General features: G+C 41.7%; 2 protein-coding genes across 2 annotated transcripts; both read right to left on the bottom strand.

Annotated features, from left to right (window-relative positions):
• Nucleotides 1-723: 723 nt before the first annotated feature.
• LOC147630289 (uncharacterized) lies at nt 724-2,326 on the bottom strand. The gene is made up of 2 exons (XM_086809969.1): nt 2,200-2,326; nt 724-2,121 (listed from the first exon to the last, which is right to left on the bottom strand). The coding sequence occupies exons 1-2, from the start codon at nt 2,222-2,224 to the stop codon at nt 1,517-1,519; spliced, it is 630 nt and encodes a 209-aa protein (XP_086666095.1). The 5' UTR covers nt 2,225-2,326; the 3' UTR covers nt 724-1,516.
• A 6,482-nt stretch (nt 2,327-8,808) lies between these two features.
• Nucleotides 8,809-10,672, bottom strand: LOC147630288 (uncharacterized). The gene is made up of 2 exons (XM_086809968.1): nt 10,542-10,672; nt 8,809-10,463 (listed from the first exon to the last, which is right to left on the bottom strand). Exons 1-2 carry the CDS (start codon nt 10,669-10,671, stop codon nt 10,291-10,293), a joined length of 303 nt encoding a protein of 100 aa, XP_086666094.1. The 5' UTR covers nt 10,672; the 3' UTR covers nt 8,809-10,290.
• Between the last annotated feature and the right edge of the window lie 9,032 nt (nt 10,673-19,704).

Raw genomic sequence — 19,704 nt, 5'->3', positions numbered from 1 at the left:
AATGAAACCAAGTAAACCCTAAAAGTCAGAGAGAAGATTTAAAAAAGTTTCATTTCAATATTTCCATCCTTAACCAAAACTCTCCACCACTCACAAATATTGCCACTCTTCAGTTCAATGTTTCCATACTTACTTGAAACGTTCAACTCACAAATACTTACCTGAAACATTCAACTCACAAATACGAGAAAAAAGGCATATGAAGACAAGCTGGTTCAGCAGGACACTTGCTAGCAAGAGAATCAAGTTCATAAGAGTGACATTTCTCCTCTACTCTAAACATTCAACTCACAAATACGAGAAAAAAGGCATCTGAAGACAAGCCGGTTCAGCAAGACACTTGCTAGCAAGAGAATCAAGTTCATAAGAGTGGCATTTCTCCTCTACTCTACACACCATACATCATTAAGGGTAATAGTTCAATGCCCACTGCAGTATCCACGTTTCAACCCCTCTACTCTTCAGACCATAAACCCCTCTCCTCTTCAAACCATACATCAATAAGGGCAATGGTTCAATGCCCACTTCAGTATCCACTCTTTCAAGCCATCATAATCCAGATTTTCTGCCAGCTCATAGCTTCACACCAAGCATCAGCCTCCTCCAATTCCTTTTCCCACCACAGATCCAATATTTGTGATGCTTCTAAAGGTAATTTTGAAGTGCTAGGTTCAGCCACTTTTGGGAGAATACCAAGTTTGATAGCACCCAATTTCCGCTCAAACAAGGGGCGAGCCAAGAGATAAAGTGCTTTCACTAATGATACAGATCATCCTCAGGCGCAAAGGAAACTCGTGAGCTATCTTTAATTTACTGCTGTAATATACTCTTTGAAGCTGTAAGCAAACTGCCATAGAAAGGAATTGAACATCCAATGTCACAAGCAAAAGCCCAATCAATTAGGAAACGAGAGCCATCCTCAATAGACACTATATTTTCCATCTTTACATCCCTGTGAACAACCTTCTTAGAGTGTGCCCCTTGCAATGTACCAACAATATCAGGCCAATGCCTCTTGATTTGGCTCAGCCCTCCTGTCCATACCTTTTTCCCAACTGGAAACAACAACAAAAAGCTTTTATCACTTGCCATTCCAACACAAGATCGAACACCTGGCATGCCCTTTATCCAAGAAGGATTTCTCTTTCTGAGCCAAACCACTGATTGCTTTGGGCAAAGTGTCTATTTCTGTAGATTTTGATAGCTACAGGTCTGCCAAGAAAATCATCACACCTGTGCACGTTGCTTGTTAGACCCAAACCCAAGAAGGTGGTAATCACCACATTTTGAGAATCAAGAGTCAACGAGCAATCTTTAGGAAGATAGAGTGAACATGGGTTGGCCATCAAAATAGCAACTAGAGACTGTTTAACTTTATCTAGTTCAAAGCTATTAAAATAACTGAAAAGTTTGTAATTGAATTCCACTTCTGATGCCCTCTCAACAACAAACCACTGTATCAGTCTCGCAGATTTGTCACTGCAACTACTATTCTTTTCCTCAATGGACCTGAATCCTACAAGACTGTAATGGCCCTGCTGACAGAATGCCCAACATGGGGCTTGGCATTATATTTTCTCTCACGTTTATCTTGGTTGACAGGTTCACTCAAAGAATGCAGACTTATAAGGGCTGTAGTGTAGCAAGGGAGAGGAGGTTTTCCCTTGATGTGGATAGTGAAATCCACTAATCTTCCGAGGGGATGACCATCTTCCGCGGCATTACCTATAAAAGTTATAACATTCTTGCACTTGTCATCCTTAACTTCCTTAATCATGGCTAAAAAGTCCTTTTCTAGGAATCTAGCTTTTGAATGCACCAAAGTCTCCCACATGTCGGGTGGCCATACATCATCAGCCAAGGCCTCAGAAACAACGTCTGGAACCAAATGACTACTTAGTATTGCCTCCTCTTTAACATACCCTCCAAGCTCCATGGGTTTTTGTGTGTACTTTGTTGTTGCCCAAAGCTTCAGTAAATCACTGAGCAGATCTTCTTTCAAACCTGAAATCTTATTGGTGAGCTGACTATTGAGCTGACTGCCGAGCTCAATCTTCATTTGTTGAGCGAGCTCAATCTTCATTTGTTGAAAAAGATCAGCGACCTCTTCCATGTCGATAACTGGAAAACCACAGATAAAGTGACATCAGTGAAAGAACGCTGTGAGAAGGACGTGAGCAAGAAGACTGTGAGAAGGACCCGCAATGTTCTTCTCCCGCGACATTTTTCCTTGTCCTGGCGGTGGAGGCGTGTTCTCCCTCGTCGTCTCTTGAAATACCACTCTTCCGAGCGCCTTCTCTCTCTCTTGAAATACTCTTCCGAGTGCCATATCTCTCAGAGTGACTATGCAGGTACCATCATGAGCTTGAGTGAGCGTTAATGGAGTTAATGCTCATTGCTCCATTCGATGTGCTCTTCAGACAAGTCGAGAGCCAGGGCCTAAATTTGGCGGGTGTCCCGTCAATTGAAAGGTTGCCTAATATTTTCCCGGTCATTTGAAAGGGACGATATAAAAAATCGTCTTTCAAATATATTAATATATATATATATATTCCGGTTTGAATACGACCGCGAACCACAGTCTGCCGACCATTAGTCAGGCACGCCACACTAACCCACGAGGGTTAGTGGAAAAGGTCAAGACTCAGGGCCCGTTCTGATGGGCGGCTAGCCAGGAATAAATGGAATTATGGATGAAGGGCGGACAGCAGGCTAATGTGGATGACCTTGGGAAATCCCATCAAAAAATTCCAGAGAGCATTTCCTGCTAGTCTCGTGAGTCCTGACTTGTAACTCCAGCAATATTGCAAACCCAAGCCGAGACAGAGTGCGACTCATCCAGCATCCTGATCCTATGGCATTGGCGCAGAGGCAGGAGGCGATCCTTGTGGTGGCCATTGCTGGCAGGAGGTGGTCCTCAAACTTGCGAGTGGTGGTCGTTTGCTCTACAGGCTGGACTGGCTCTCCCGACTCTCGAGTGCGACATAGAAGAGGAGGCAAATCAAAGCGATCCTTCCTTATGAGTGCCCACCACATCAAAAGTGGTACACTACAAAACTTTCGCTTTTAGTTTGAACAAGGCTTCAATGAATCATGACATGTTTAGGGGAGTGAGAGATGTAGGCTATGGCACCCATTTGAAGATGTAGGTCTTCGCTAGGGCTCACCAAATCGGATTAGTGACCCACTGACCACGTTTTGCAAGTATGTTCTATGTCTTGGCAGGCTCCCGTGAGGGCCTTAATATAAGTATGGGAGTTTGGTGTGGTCAGAGGCTCAAAGCAACACGGGAATGTCTTATGTCAATTGTTTGTGGGCTCATTTGCGGAGTTCTTTGGGGGGAGAGAGAGAGAGAGAGAGAGAGAGAGAGAGAGAGAGAGAGAGAGAGAGAGAGAGAGAGAGAGAGAGATGAAATGAAATGTCATATTAACGTCTTCAAGAAGCCAAAATGACCTATGAGACAAAAGTTACATCCCGATGCTGTAGTACCAATGTCTGAGGTTTAGGGTCATCAAAACAATCCCCTATAAGTAGGTTACAAAAGCTAAACTCTCGGTACAAGGAGGAGAGGTATACCGTGACACTTCCACATACGGAAAGTATTATATCACCCCATAAACTTTCGAGTAGGTCATTGAAGAACATCATCAATCTCCTCCATTGTAAGTAATTTGGGTGGTGAGAGAGAGAGAGAGAGAGAGAGAGAGAGAGAGAGAGAGAGAGAGAGAGAAATGAAATGAAATGTCATATTTGTTGAGAGCTTTGATATCCCAAGCTCATCTACATCTTCATCTATGGCAGTACATCATGAGCTTGAGAGGGGCTGTTGAGATTCAAGCTCGATGTCAGTGTGAGCCAGCTACACTATGTGCTGGCATGTTAGGTAGCAGCATGTGTGGGACATAAATGACCACGTGTCCAGCTGGTCATAGTGTGTGGACATTAGCTAGGGTTAGATGTGTGTGGACACAACTCATAGTGTGTTGTGTGTATTATGGATTATGGCTTTATGCATTGTGTGAGAAGGGAGATGGCTTCCCTCTATGGTTAGGGTTTGCAATATACATTAGGGTTTGCTCCTGTGTATGTGTCTCCTCTCCCTCTACCTGTTTTTCAACATGGTATCAGAGCCTTGTGCTGTCTATTAGGGTTTATGAGTGAGTGAGAAGAGGGAGAAGAAGAAGCTGTGAAGCTTGCCATTGATGCTGTGAAGCTTGGAGCACACCGATTACTATCAGATCTGAGAGCTTGGCCTACCGGGTAAGGTCTTCTAAACATCCTTGAGCGGATTGCAGGTGATTTAGGCAAAAACAAAGCAAATTAGAGCAACTCAAAGCAAAGAAAAATTCTCGTTTTTTTAAAGCTTTCCATGAATGCTTGGAAGCACTGATGTATGGTGAAATGCATGCAAATCTGGCAAAGACATATGTATCTGACAAGGAGGAATTTATTGGCAACTCCTATGCAAGCCTTAAACTGATTTTGGAGCAATTTACATGCATTTGAATGAGTGAAAAATTCTGGTTTTTGAGCTCTCACAAAACAGAGAAAAGGAGGTCAAAATTTGATGCATTTGGAGCATGTTTTTGGCAAAAATCAAAGCATTGACTGGTTGCACACATACCTAGGTGTGTTGGGGACTCAAACCCATCATCAATTAGTACTACAATCACTCCCAAATCCCTGTAGAGCAGGCGGCGCAGACTGCACAGAGAAAAAGGGAGAATTTTGACATTTTTGATACGAGGAGATCAATTATCACTTGTGTGCTTGATATATTTCAAAATTGATTTAGCAATTGGTTAATACACACACTTGAGAAGAAGGCTACATGGTTGGTTTGATCAATTATGCCTAATTGAGCTGGAAATGAGCTGATTAAAAGGCCTGTCCACTGGTTGCAGAGAACAGAGTGAGTTTAATCGAACAATTACTCATTGGTCTTAAACAATTGGACAAATTCCTCTTACATGGAGTTAGTGGACATCATTTCTAAGCTAATGAATGCCTGGTTACTCAATTTGGACAAGGATTGAAGAAATTAGAGCAAAATTACTACTGGTTTTACTGGTTTTTCTGGTTTTTTCACAAAACAGAGAAAGGGGTTTGACAAAATTGATATGTACACATGTCGGATGGTGTTGATATTCAACATTGAGGTTGTTTAGGTGTGAATGCAAGTTATGCACACTTGATTGCACCACTACATTGCAATTTGGAGCCTTGGGAAAGCGTGTCAAATCAGGGTATCTTGGACTCTGTGAGTCAGTTCATTTTGGATGCATACAGGTTGATTTTCTACACCAAATTTGAAGATTGTTGGCTACTTTGGAGTATCTGGAACACTCATTGGAGTGTGGTTGAGCTGAGGAAGGCTCGTTTACAGATTTGGAAGTGTACGCAAGGTGTTTTTGCATTGAGCAATATGTCGGATAATCCAGTACAGATTGTTGGTGAAAAGCTGGATAGGAAGAACTTCCAGGCATGGGTTGGGAAATGCATCAAATGGATGTCAAAAATGCATTTCTGAATGGTGATCTACAAGAAGAGGTTTATATGGCACAGCCAGAAGGTTATGTACACCCAAAATATCCTACTCATGTATGCAGATTGAAAAATGCATTATATGGTTTGAAGCAAGCACCTCGTGCTTGGAGTGATAAGATGAGCAGATATCTTATCTCTCTTGGATTTCAGGTTTCTACAGCAGATTCTTCACTCTATGTGAAGAAGATAGATCATGGGATTGTTTTACTTGTCATCTATGTGGATGACTTGATTATCACAGGTGATCATGGTATAGATGTGATGCATGTCAAGAAAGCATTGAGTGGGCAGTTTGACATTAAAGATTTGGGTGAGTTGAGATACTTTCTTGGAATCGAAGTGATCAAAGATCATGCAGGTACATGGTTAGTGCAACGCCAATATGCATTGGATATGTTGGCAAAATATGGCATGACAGGGTGTAAGCCTATGAGTACACCTTTGGAGCAGAATGTGAAGTTGCGGGCTGATTTTGGTGAGGAGTTGGATGATCCATCTATGTACAGAAAGATGGTTGGTAGTCTCATTTACATGACTATCACACGCCCGGATTTGAGTTATGTTGTGGGGCTAGTAAGCCAGTTTATGCAGAGCCCCAGGAAACCTCATTTGGATGCAGTGAGACGCATCATGCGATATGTAAAGACCACTGCACATTATGGTCTACTTTATGAGAGTGGTAAAGGCTTGGATATACATGGCTACACAGATGCTGATTGGGCAGGTACCTCATATGACAGGAGGTCTACTAGTGGTTATGCCTTTACACTTGGAAGTGCCGTGGTGAGTTGGAGTAGCAAGAAGCAACCTACAGTTGCTTTATCTAGTACAGAGGCTGAATACAGGGGTGCAGCCATTGCTACTTGTGAGGCAGTATGGTTAAAGAATCTCTTGGCACATTTAGGTGAGCCTATTGATGGCAAAGTTGTCATTCATTGTGACAACATGAGCAGTATACAGTTGGCCAAGAATCCAGTATTTCATGCGAGGACCAAACACATAGAGGTCCATTATCACTTTGTCAGAGAGAAGGTGTTAGATGGTACAGTTGATCTTCAGTATGTGAAGACTAATGAGCAGGTGGCAGATATCTTTACAAAGCCACTTTTAGCAGGGAGAAGTTTGAGTACTTCCGTACTATGTTGGGAGTACGTGGGATGAGCTTGAGGGGGAGTGTTGAGAGCTTTGATATCCCAAGCTCATCTACATCTTCATCTATGGCAGTACATCATGAGCTTGAGAGGGGCTGTTGAGATTCAAGCTCGATGTCAGTGTGAGCCAGTTGCACTATGTGCTGGCATGTTAGGTAGCAGCATGTGTGAGACATAAATGACCGCGTGTCCAGCTGGTCATAGTGTGTGGACATTAGCTAGGGTTAGATGTGTGTGGACACAACTCATAGTGTGTTGTGTGTATTATGGATTATGGCTTTATGCATTGTGTGAGAAGGGAGATGGCTTCTCTCTATGGTTAGGGTTTGTAATATACATTAGGGTTTGCTCCTGTGTGTGTGTCTCCTCTCCCTCTACCGCTTTTTCAACAATATTAACATCTTCAAGAGGCCAAAATGACCTATGAGACAAAAGTTACATCCTAATGTCATAGTACCAATGTCTAAAAAGTACAATAACTACCTTCTAAACAACTTTAATCTAGAAAAGTAATGGATACTAATCTTAATGAGGTTTAGGGTCATCAAAACAATCCCTACATATGCCTTCCCCACAAGTCATGTGCACTTGCACTAAAACCACATGCTTATCTTGACTGCTGCTGAAACAACATGCTCACAAGTTTGAAAAAGAACCCAAGCGCGAGATCATATATAAACTTTCACGACAAGTTTGATAAGAGCCTAAGCGTGATGATCTTGTCCACAATAAAGCCACATGCTTCCTTTATAAGCGCATATAGGGAAAGTCGTATTGGTGGTGGGTGGTGGTGGATAGCTCTCATGTTTTTTGTTTTTGGGGCGTATACCAATATGTCTTCCCCACAAGTCGTGTGCACTTGCACTAAAACCACATGCTTGCCTTGACTGCTACTGCTGTCTGCTGCTGCTGCTGAAACAACAACATAGGAAGAGCAAGAGCAATGGTTCGCACACATTATGCAGGAGGGCCCCAAGTACTTGTATAAGGTTTTAGAATCCGTGATCCAGGATATCTTGCTAGAGTCCAAGCAGTTTGATGAGTATGTTCGCTCTCTAAACTAGAGTAATTAGGCACGTTTTGCAAAACGTGAGCAATGTGTCTATTTTTCGAAGTTTAGTAATCCTAGGAGGAAGTGTTGCAAAAGCCAACATGTGTGCGTTTGCGGGCACAGACACATACATACACAGTCGCATGCACCCTCTGTTTTGTAATGTGTACATAGTAAGATACGTAAAGCGGGTCTAAAGGCATGCATTGTAAGCCTGAGTTTTGCCTATATCTTCAAATAGTGCTTTCTTGGATGCCACGACTATCTATCTTTGAAAGTTTGAGCATTACATTTCTATTTTTGTTTGTCAATAAGCATTTCTATTCCACTGCATAGCACACCCACACTCAAACCCACTGGCTCCCTTTACATGGCCCACCATAGAAAACGTGTTTAGGCTAGTTAGCGCCTATTGAAAGCTTTTGGGCTTGCTACGTGGCCCTTATGTGAAAACTACAAACATGACCACTTGCACAGCATTTTTTCTCTCCAAGTGGAACATATGTGTATGGTTTGCACTTAAGGGCTACATAGCAAGCCAAAAAGCTTATCATAAGTCCATTAGCACATATGGGTAAGCTTTTAGACTTGCCATCTTGCCCTTATCCCGCAAACCAAACACATAATGGCCACTTGGAGAGTGGTTTTGTTTTCCAAGTGACCCATATGCATCTAACCCACATGACCATTAAGTATTCCACAACACAAATGCATCTTGCAACTTGATCATGCTAAACTATGCATCTCCATTATGAAGGAAGTAACATTTAACAAAGGAAGCAACATTTGACATATGTTTCTACCAATGTGCTATAGATACGAGACAGTGGGGATCACAAAGAGGAAGACGAAAAAAAGGAATGAAACCAAGTAAACCCTGAAAGTCAGAGAGAAGATTTAAAAAAGTTTCATTTCAATATCGTCATCCTTACCCAAAACTCTCCACTCACAAATACTGCCATCCTTGCCCAAAACTCTCCACTCACAAATACTGCCATTCTTCAGCTCAATATTGCCATACTTACCTGAAACGTTCAATCAAAATACTTACCTGAAACATTCAACTCACAAATACTGATAAAAAAGGCATCTGAAGACAAGCTGGTTCAGCAGGACACTTGCTAGCAAGAGAATCAAGTTGAGAAGAGTGACATTTCTCCTCTACTCTACACACCATACATCATTAAGGGCAATAGTTCAATGCCCACTGCAGTATCCAGCGTTTCAACCCCTCTACTCTTCAGACCATAAACCCCTCTCCTCTTCACACCATACGTCAATAAGGGCAATGGTTCAATTCCACTTCAGTATCCATTGTTTCAAGCCATCATAATCCAGATTTTCTGCCAGCTCAATAGATTCACACCAAGCATCAGCCTCCTCCAATTCCTTTTCTCACAGATCCAATATCTGTGATGCTTCTGAAGGTAATTTTGAACTGCTGGGTTTAGCCACTTTTGGGACAATACCAAGTTTGATAGCACTCAATTTCCGCTCAAACAAGGGGCTAGCCAAAAGATAAAGTGCTTTCACTAATGATACAAGATCATCCTCAAGCGCAAAGGAAACTCGTGAGCTATCTTTAATGTATTGCTGTAATATACTCTTTGAAGCTGTAAAGCAAACTGCCATACAAAGGAATTGAACATCCAATGTCACAAGCAACACCCCAATCAATTAGGAAAAGAGAGCCATCCTTACATCCCTGTGAACAACCTTCTTAGAGTGTGCCCCTTGCAATGTACCAACAATATCAGGCCAATGCCTCTTGATTTGGCTCAGCCCTCCTGTCCGTACCTTTTTCCCAACTGGAAACAACAACAAAAAGCTTTTATCACTTGCCATTCCAACACAAGATGGAACACCTGGCTCGCCCTTTAGCAAATCCAAGTAGGATTTCTCTTTCTAAGCCAAACCACTGATTGCTTTGGGCAAAGTGTCTCTATTTTTGTAGATTTTGACAGCTACAGGTTTGCCAAGAGAATCATCACACTTGTACACGTTGCTTGTTAGACCCGAACCCAAGAAGGTGGACCACTATATCAGTCGTCGCAGATTTGTCACTGCACCTACTATTCTTTTCCTCAATGGACCTGAATCCTGCAAGACTGTAATGGCCCTGTTGACAGCATGCCCAACATGGGGCTTGGCATTATATTTTCTCTCACGTTTATCTTGCTTGACAGGTTCACTCAAAGAATGCAGACTTATAAGGGCTGCAGTGTAGGAAGGGAGAGGAGGTTTTCCCTTGATGTAGATAGTGAAATCCACTAATCTTCAGAGGGGATGAGCATTTTCCACGGCATTACTTGTAAAAGTTATAACATTCTCGCACTTGTCATCCTTAACTTCCTTAATCATGGCTAAAAAGTCCTTTTCTAGGGTTCTAGCTTTTGAATGCACCAAAGTCTCCCACATGTCGGGTGGCCATACATCATCAGCCCCAAAGCCTCAGAAACAACGTCTGGAACCAAATGACTGCTTAGTATTGCCTCAGAAACAACTTCTGGAACCAAATGACTGCTTAGTATTGCCTCCTCTTTAACATACCCTCCAAGCTCCGTGGGTGTTTGGGTGTACTTTTGTTGTTGGCCAAAGCTTCAGTAAATCACTAAGCAGATCTTCTTTCAAACCTGAAATCTTATTGGTGAGCTGACTGCCGAGCTCAATCTTCATTTGTTGAAAAAGATTAGCGACCTCTTCCATGTCGATAACTGGAAAACCACAGATAAAGTGACATCAGTGAAAGAACGCTGTGAGAAGGACGTGAGCAAGAAGACTGTGAGAAGGACCTGCAATGTTCTTCTCCCGCGACATTTTTCCTTGTCCTGGCGGTGGAGGCGTGTTCTCCCTCATCGTCTCTTGAAATACCACTCTTCCGAGTGCCTTCTCTCTCTCTTGAAATACTCTTCCGAGTGCCATATCTCTCAGAGCGACTGTGCACGTACCATCATGAGCTTGAGTGGGCGTTAATGGAGTTAATGCTAATTGCTCCGTTAGATGTGCTCTTCAGAGAAGTCAAGAGAGCCAGGGCCTAAATTTGATGGGTGTCCCGTCAATTGAAAGGTTGCCTAATATTTTCCCGGTCATTTGAAAGGGACGATATAAAAAATCATCTTTCATAAATAAATAAATAAATAAATAAATAAATAAATAAATAAATAAATATATATATATATATATATATATATATATATATATATATATATTCCGGTTTGAATACAACCGCGAACCACAGCCTGCCGACCATTAGTCAGGCACGCCACACTAACCCACGAGGGTTAGTGGAAAAGGTCAAGACTCAGGGCCCATTCTGATGGGCGGCTAGCCAGGAATAAATGGAATTATGGATGAAGGGCGGACAGCGGGCTAATGTGGATGACCTTGGGAAATCCCATCGAAAAATTCTAGAGAGCATTTCGTGCTAGGTCTCGTGAGTCCTGACTTGTAACTCCAGCAATATTGCAAACCCAAGCCGAGCAGCGTCTACAGAGTGCGACTCATCCAACATCCTGATCCTGTGGCATTGGCGCAGAGGCAGGAGAGGTGATCCTTGTGGTGGCCATTACTGGCAGGAGGTGGTCCTCAAACTTGCGAAGAGTGGTGGTCATTTGCTACAGGCTGGATTGGCTCTCCCGACTCTCGAGTGCGACATAGAAGAGGAGGCGAATTAGAGCGATCCTTCCTTACGAGTGCCCAGCACATCAAAAGTGGTACACTACAAAACTTTCACTTTTAGTTTGAACAAGGCTTTAATGAATCATGACATGTTTAGGGGAGTGAGAGATGTAGGCTATGGCGCCCATTTGAAGATGTAGGTCTCACCAAATCGGATTAGTGACCCACTGACCACGTTTTGCAAGTATGTTCTATGTCTTGGCAGGCTCCCGTGAGGGCCTTAATATAAGTATGGGAGTTTGGTGTGGTCGGAGGCTCAAAGCAACCCGGGAATGTCTTATGTCAATTGTCTGTGGGCTCATGCTGATGCTCATTTGCGGAGTTCTTTGGGGCAAGAGAGAGAGAGAGAGAGAGAGAGAGAGAGAGAGAGAGAGAGAGAGAGAGATGAAATGAAATGTCATATTAACGTCTTCAAGAAGCCAAAATGACCTATGAGACAAAGGCTATGTCTCGATGCTGCAGTACCAATGTCTGAGGTTTAGGGTCATCAAAACAATCCCCTATAAGTAGGTTACAAAAGCTAAACTCTCGGTACAAGGAGGAGAGGTATACCGTGACACTTCCACATACGGAAAGTATTATATCACCCCATAAACTTTCGAGTAGGTCATTGAAGAACATCATCAATCTCCTCCATTGTAAGTAATTTGGGTGGTGTGTGTGTGTGTGTGTGTGTGAGAGAGAGAGAGAGAGAGAGAGAGAGAGAGAGAGAGAGAGAAATGAAATGAAATGTCATATTAACGTCTTCAAGAGGCCAAAATGACCTATGAGACAAAAGTTACATCCTAATGTCATAGTACCAATGTCTAATAAGTACAATAACTACCTTCTAAACAACTTTAATCTAGAAAAGTAATGGATACTAATCTTAATGAGGTTTAGGGTCATCAGAACAATCCCTACATATGCCTTCCCCACAAGTCATGTGCACTTGCACTAAAACCACATGCTTGCCTTGACTGCTGCTACTGCTGCTAAAACAACATGCTCACAAGTTTGAAAAAGGACCCAAGCATGAGATCATATATAAACTTTCACGACAAGTTTGATAAGAGCCTAAGCGTGATGATCTTGTCCACAATAAAACCACATGCTTGCCTTGACTGCTGCTACTGCTGCTAAAACAACATGCTCACAAGTTTGAAAAAGAACCCAAGTGTGAGATCATATATAAACTTTCACGACAAGTTTGATAAGAGCCTAAGCGTGATGATCTTGTCCACAATAAAGCCACATGCTTCCTTTATAAGTGCATATAGGGAAAGTCGTATTGGAGTGGTGGGTGGTGGTGGATAGCTCTCATGTTTTTTGTTTTTGGGGCGTATACCAATATGCACTATTCCCCACAAGTCCTGTGCACTTGCACTAAAACCACATGCTTGCGTTGTCTGCTGCTGGGTGGTGGGTGGTGGTGGATAGCTCTCATGTTTTTTGTTTTTGGGGCGTATACCAATATGCACTATTCCCCACAAGTCCTGTGCACTTGCACTAAAACCACATGCTTGCGTTGACTGCTGCCTGCTGCTGCTGAAACAAGAACATAGGAAGAGCAAGCTCAAACTTTCAAAAGATAGATAGTCGTGGCATCCAAGAAAGCACTATTTGAAGATATAGGCAAAACTCACCCTTTCCAGTACTCGCTGGATGCACCTTCCTTGTCCCTCACACGGACCGAGATTACTCGGCTCATCAGACAGGACTTGATTTAGTTAGACACCAGGAGGACATGGATAGAGCCAACACATGAGCTTGGCACGAAGATGGCTTTCTACAAAGAGCATTTTCTCCAGCTCTCACAGAGGATGGATTTGTGACTAGACCTATCTACATGGACATTCATCTATCCCCCATGGGATACGATGTGCTATTGGTCAGATGCGCACATCATCACATCAGTTAGAGATTGAGACTGGTAGATTTAGAGGAGTACGAGCAGGGGCCTGGATTTGTCAGTTGTGTCATATAGAGCCAAAGAGATAGAGCTACATCACATATGCCATTATCCAGTATACTATGAAATACGAGGCCGCTTCAACTGCCTATTCAGAGAGGGTTTTAGACCACTGGCTAGAGTTATGAGATATTAGGATCAGAGATGCCTTGACAGTGTAAACGCTAGATGTTTTGTATTTTTTATGCTTGATGGACCATGGCAGATAATGGAAAAAAGGTTGCCTTTTATAAGCCCTTCATTGAATTGTCCGACTCACTTATGCTTGTCCTAAATGATTTAATGTGAAATCATCTAGTTTATACATCGCGGACCATAGCGACTAGCGTTTTTAGCCAAATTGAGAACTTGACATGCATGGTGACATAATGCAGGCATTGACTATCATATGGGCATCGCAATAGACGCCTCTAGGCAGGCCGAACTGGGCATCGAAAGTGGGTTGAAATGCATTTTCCAACACCCACCTTCACATCCCGGACCGTAGCTGTAACACAAGCCGGCTACTTCTTCCCTCCTGTGCCAACTAGTGCCCAGTTGTGCATGATCCCTCTAAAAAGAAGAAGTTTAGAAACATTTATAAGATGTAGCTCTTTCCTAATTTGTGACTTGTTGGATCAATTATGATGAAACACTTTAAAAAGGTTAAATTAAAGGAACTTAGAAACTTTGCTTTATAACATAACTCAAAGATTAAAGTGCTCAACTGTGGTTGTGTTACACAATGAAGATGAGAGAAAGAGAATGCGAGAGAGATGGAGAACGGAGACCGAAAATCGGTCTCCTAAAAACTGCTTATACACACAAAGGTATACACCTACGCTAGCAAAGCTTTCGGGATGCCTGTAGAAGGGGCAGCTATAGATAGAGATCTTCCTGCTGAAAACGCTGTTTGTAGTCGCCGGAAACTCCACAAAGGTCATCGAAAACGCTGCTGGCGTGCCGAAAAAATAGGCTGAAAGCTGTTGTAGTGCGCGTGTGGACTGGGTAGTAAAGTGGACTTCAGTGCAAGAGTTCTTTTCCACCTCATATTTGTGGTAGTGGGACACCACGACAAGCTTTTGCAGTGCTTGGTGAAGCAAGCGCTCCTCTAGGCAGTGTAAGTCATAGTAAAATTGGGCTCTTAGTAAAGCGTTGAGAGAGTAGTACATTATAAGGAATCCATTGAATAAAAATAAGACAAAATTTTGTGTTCAAATAAATGGCTTATATTATATTAGAAGGGGGAGCAAAGTTACATGGCCTCTAGAAGATTAAATAAGCAAATATCTATGGGGATCTAAAGGGAGATTCTCTAGCAGATCAAAGTCATTTCTTTATTGTTTAGCGTGAATTTGTCTATAGCAGTTGGTCTTCTATGAGCTAGAAATCTTCCTTACAATCCCAAATGTCCCACCAACATTTGATGTCGTTTTCGTGTTCCCCTAGTGCCAAGTGTATCTCCTCTTTCTCAATGTGGTCAGATTGGATAAAGGCCCACCAGATGGAGTCCCTCCCATGCAGGCCAAGGGTCCTTTTCCTACTCGGAGAGGAACTATATACAATGGGTCCACTGGGGGGTGGTCAAAAAGCGAGCCAAGAGCAGCGAGCACAAAGCAATGAGTAGAGCTCAAGTTCTTGTGAAAGTGAGCAGGTAGGGGCATGATATGATGTTAGGCAAGCATGCAATGTTAAAGAGAAGAGTGGAACCACAGTGCAATTCTGTAGCAATCAAACAAAGAAGACATGAAATGTTCTAAAATGACCATTGCAATAAAAAAAATTTCGAACCAATGGTGCAGATACAAAAAATCACTATTAAACCCATATTGCTTGGCTCGCTAAAAAAGATGTTGAAGGTCCACTGTGTGTGTGCAGCCATTATACAATGGGTTCACTGCTTATGTCTACAACATCATGTGTGAAAACTATGGTGAACAACCTTCAAGTGGTATATGTCTACGCACTAGGCTCATAACAACTCCACTTAATTATTTTGGTAATTTCAAAAATAATTAAAGCCTATGACATGCTACTAGATATTTTGTTTTCTAATTGGGTCTTTAAAGCCCATTAGAGAACTCATTAAAACAAAAAAGATTTCTCATTGTCAACAATTTTATGTGAGTATGCAAAATTCTATGTAATCATTTCATGCACCAATTACAAATGGCAAATTTCACCTTAAATGAAGCTATTTTATCAAATCCTAGATGGTTTACATCTACTTCATGTTGATTGTAAGTTTGTTTACATATGTCGCGAAATTGTTTGTGACAATGCATGAGTGACAAGGTATGCTGTGCACACAAAATGTGTGTGAGTGTGTGTGTGTGTACATGATGTGCTTGTGTTTGTGTCTAAGAGTGAACGCATAGAAAAGTATCCTAACTACAAAAGGGTTCATTGACATTCTTATATTTGTACATATACAGGCATGGCTAGATCATTTGAAACTGGTGGATATATCTATTCAAAGCAAGATGTTAACAACTATCAAGATGTTAACAACTATCAAGATAAAGAAGCTCCAAAGAGTTTACAATCAAGATAAAGAAGCTCCAAAGAGTTTACAATCAAGTGCTGAATATTATCAAATTGACTTTTACGAGGATAACTCGAGTATTGCAAGATCCAAATCAAGCAAAAGCTACACTAGTGTTTCCACAACCTACACATATCAAGGTGAGGTATCATCAAAGAAAACAAGAAGATGGTCGACTCTTCTGTTACCGCAATCATAAACTGCCTCTCCAAACTCGAGAAGGGATTTGACAAAATCCAAGAGCTCGAAGAGAGAACATCCAAGCAAGAGGCTGAGATTTCAGCCTTAAAAAGGAGGAACTAGTGGAGGCCAAATTGCATGCTAAAAGTCAAGCAGCTGAAATCTCAGCCCTCAAAAAGGAGTTGGAAGCCACTTCAAAAAGGAAGCTTGAGGATGGAAAATTTTAGCCCTCCTTTATTGAAGAGCTGAATACCATCAAGGAACAAATGAGAATCATTTGAGAGGAGGAGGAGCAACATAAAGAGAAGACATCTTCATGGGTGGAGGTGATTACAAAGACACAAAAGAAGATGGACGAAGCGGAGAAATGGATCGAGGTCGCTAAGAAAGGGAAAGGTAAAGAATCGCCACCCATCCCCACTCCCACCATCATCAACATTGTTGAGATTCAAGCTCGATGTCAGTGTGTGGTGCCAGCTGTGCTATGTGCTGGCATGTTAGGTAGCAGCATGTGTGAGACATAAATGACCGCGTCCAGCTGGTCATAGTGTGTGGACATTAGCTAGGGTTAGTAGTGTGTGGACACAACTCATAGTGTGTCTTGTGTATTATGGATTATGGCTTTATGAATTATGTGAGAAGGGAGATGGCTTCCCTCTATGGTTAGGGTTTGCAATATACATTAGGGTTTGCTCCTGTGTGTGTGTCTCCTCTCCCTCTACCTGTTTTTTATTATGATACCTCAGAGGAGATGTTGAGGGAGCTTGATGTTAGGGATATGGGCCTACCTAGACTCTCACACGATGAGGAACATACAGTGTATGGGGTCTCCACTTGTATGTAATGATTCTTGGCTACCCTCTATCGGTCTTCTCACCATCAAATGAGTCTCTACATCCATCTATAAATCTAATACCATGTATTGGTCTCCATTACCATCTAATGCATTTCAACTAAAATTTAGTGCATCTAGACTAGAATATAACTGGTCTCCAATAGCATCCTGACTACCATCCAGTTCTACTAGCATATAAATTGGTCTTCATCACTATCAAATTGGTCTCCACGTGCCTTGTAGATAATATAATAGGCGAAAGTGTACTAATAGTGCTTGTCAATGTGTGCAGGTGGAGTGGGTGTGGTATGTGAGGCAACCATTAGTAGATGGTAATGCCACACCAATGCATAATAGTCAAGAATCATTACATAACTGTAACATACCACTAGATAGCATATGGATCTCAGTCTGTATTATCTACTGAGTCTCTATCATACCAATTAATATTGGATAGCTATTGATAGCTATGATTGTTGTTTCATAGCTAGTGATTGCTATTGGACAGCTATTGATAGCTATTGATAGCTATTTGATAGATATTTCATAGCTAGTGATTGCTATCTGATAGCTAGTGATAGCTATTTCATACCTAGTGATTGCTATTTGATAGCTATTGGATAGCTATCCAAAGCATTAATGACTATTGATAGCTATTGCATAGCTTTGACATACTATCTAACCCACATGTAAGATCTACCAATAACTTGCTAATGCCTCACGATTTCTTGGTGAGATACAAGCTTTCATTGTTGTGGAACGCAGGCTGAGCTCTACCAACGTTTTAAGGATGCCTACCTTGATGTAGGAATCCAGCTTTGTGCCTTTGAATCAGAGAAGCCTTACTTTGTGCGAAAGCTAAAGGACAGGCTGATATGTTGTTGTATTTACCATGTGTAAATTTCATATCTGAAGGAGGCTGTCAATCACATGCGTAGTCAAGCATTTGGAGTGCATGGTGGGTTATGCAAATGTGCATGTGTGCTGTGTGCACGGATTCATCACTTGCAGGAACATGTTTTGCTGTGAAGAGCATTTCTAAGCTTATAGATTCTATTTTGTGTCCCAAGGAAGCTGCCACGTGGGTCAAGTACAAGTTGCGAGGCAAAGAAATTTGTATGTTGTCCACATGAGAGCTACTGAAGGATGCAAGAACCATCAACGTGAAAGTATTCAAGGATTTTGAAACAGGCAATTGTGAAGGTGTAAATAAGAAAAGGAAGGAACTTATATGATAGGAGATGAGCACTGCTGATTTACTACAGGTATTCAAGATGCATCTTCAAAAGTTCATCAAACATGACTTTGTTTATCGATGGTGGCAAGCTGAACAGTTCAAAGCATGCATCACGCATTTTCCTAAAGATGTTGTTGTAGCTGTGGTGGATTTTGCTAAGAATTATTCATTCAAGGAGCAGAACAAAATCCAATCGATGCATTGGTTTTCCATTCAGGTCACCATTTTTGTACACACATTACCTACAAGGTTTTACCTGCAATAGCTTTAGCAACAGCTCTCCTCCAATCTCAGAGCTCCTTGACGTGTGCACATTCTTAATAGACATTCTTACAGAGGAGAATGTGAACATTCATCTATTACACTACAGCTTGTAGTATCAAAAACTATGAAAATGTGAACACGCGTTTCAATTACAAGCGTGTAATTTAAGACTGTCTACTAGAATGTGAGCACACACTCATCTATTACACAACTCTAGACCATCTATTACACAATAGCTTGTAGCATCAAAAACTATGAAATGTGAACACACGTTCCAACAATTACAAGTGTGTAATTTAAGACTGTCTATTAGAATGTGAGCACACACTCATCTAGAGAGCATTGAATTATACAAATGAATACTCGACGAGTGAATTATGTGATGGGATAGTACAAAAGTATCGACAGCATCATGCAAGTGTAAGTTTAATACATCTAGGCGTCTCCTTCAATGAGTTCTGCATGACCTCGTGCACCAGAGGTATGTTTAATATATAGCGTCTGAATAAAGAGCTTTTCTATTTAAATGTTTATAAAATAGTAATTTGTGTCTTGTGAATGCAAATAATGCAGAAGTCAAGGAGCTCTGAGATCAGAGGAGAGCTGTTGCTGAAGCTACTGCAGGTAAAACCTTGCCTTGTGCCTTGATGTACGAATCATTGTAAATATTATTCAAAAGAGTAGTTGTATTGTACTGTTGCTTGCAAATGAAGATCAATACCAGGATGCAACAAAAACGATACTTAGGGCTCTTGAAAAGAGTTCCACTTTGTAGATGAATGTGGGAGAGGGTTTGATAATAATCCCACATGGGGACTTATGGGAGTCCTAGAATTTTTGTATAAAAGGTGGCTCATTTGAGAGCTTAGACACACTTTGGGCTTAGTTCATGCAAGAGCTCCTTTGAGAGACCTACTCTCCCTCTTCTCCATAGAGGTGAAGACTCTTCTCTCACCCCATCTACATCATTGTATGAGGTAAACCTCTTCATTGAATCATTAGCAATGTCATGAGTCTTTCTCATCCTCTTCTCTAATCATTTTACTCTTATGCATGCTTTTAGTATTTCATTTTTGAGTACATGGATTGATTTGAAGCTTTCATGGAAGCTTGATGCTTGAATGTATGCATGCTTGTAGGAAGATAGGAGTGGAGTGAGGTCTTTCTCTTTGCTTGAGTGCATAGTGATTGTATTCCTCTTGCTTGTATTTGTGAATGAAGGGGTGTGTAGGAATGAGGACAAGTTGAGCTTGTGTGTATGCTTAGTCTAGTGTCAAGTGATGGTA

Source organism: Cibotium barometz, chromosome 16 (assembly GCF_041138505.1).
Source record: "Cibotium barometz isolate CiBa-2024 chromosome 16, ASM4113850v1, whole genome shotgun sequence".
In the NCBI taxonomy this organism is placed as follows: domain Eukaryota; kingdom Viridiplantae; phylum Streptophyta; class Polypodiopsida; order Cyatheales; family Cibotiaceae; genus Cibotium; species Cibotium barometz.
The sequence above is the reverse complement of the archived record's forward strand: the minus strand, read 5'-3'. Positions and strand labels throughout refer to the sequence as shown.

Bases quoted from the DNA above. Each gene is read 5' to 3' on its own strand.
- LOC147630288 (XM_086809968.1), bottom strand. From the start codon at position 10,671: ATGGCACTCGGAAGAGTATTTCAAGAGAGAGAGAAGGCACTCGGAAGA. The intron at 10,464-10,541 runs GTCCTTCTCACA...GTGGTTTTCCAG, and splicing joins GCGGGAGAAGAACATTGCAG to TTATCGACATGGAAGAGGTC.
- LOC147630289 (XM_086809969.1), bottom strand. From the start codon at position 2,224: ATGTCGCGGGAGAAGAACATTGCGG. The intron at 2,122-2,199 runs GTCCTTCTCACA...GTGGTTTTCCAG, and splicing joins GCGGGAGAAGAACATTGCGG to TTATCGACATGGAAGAGGTC.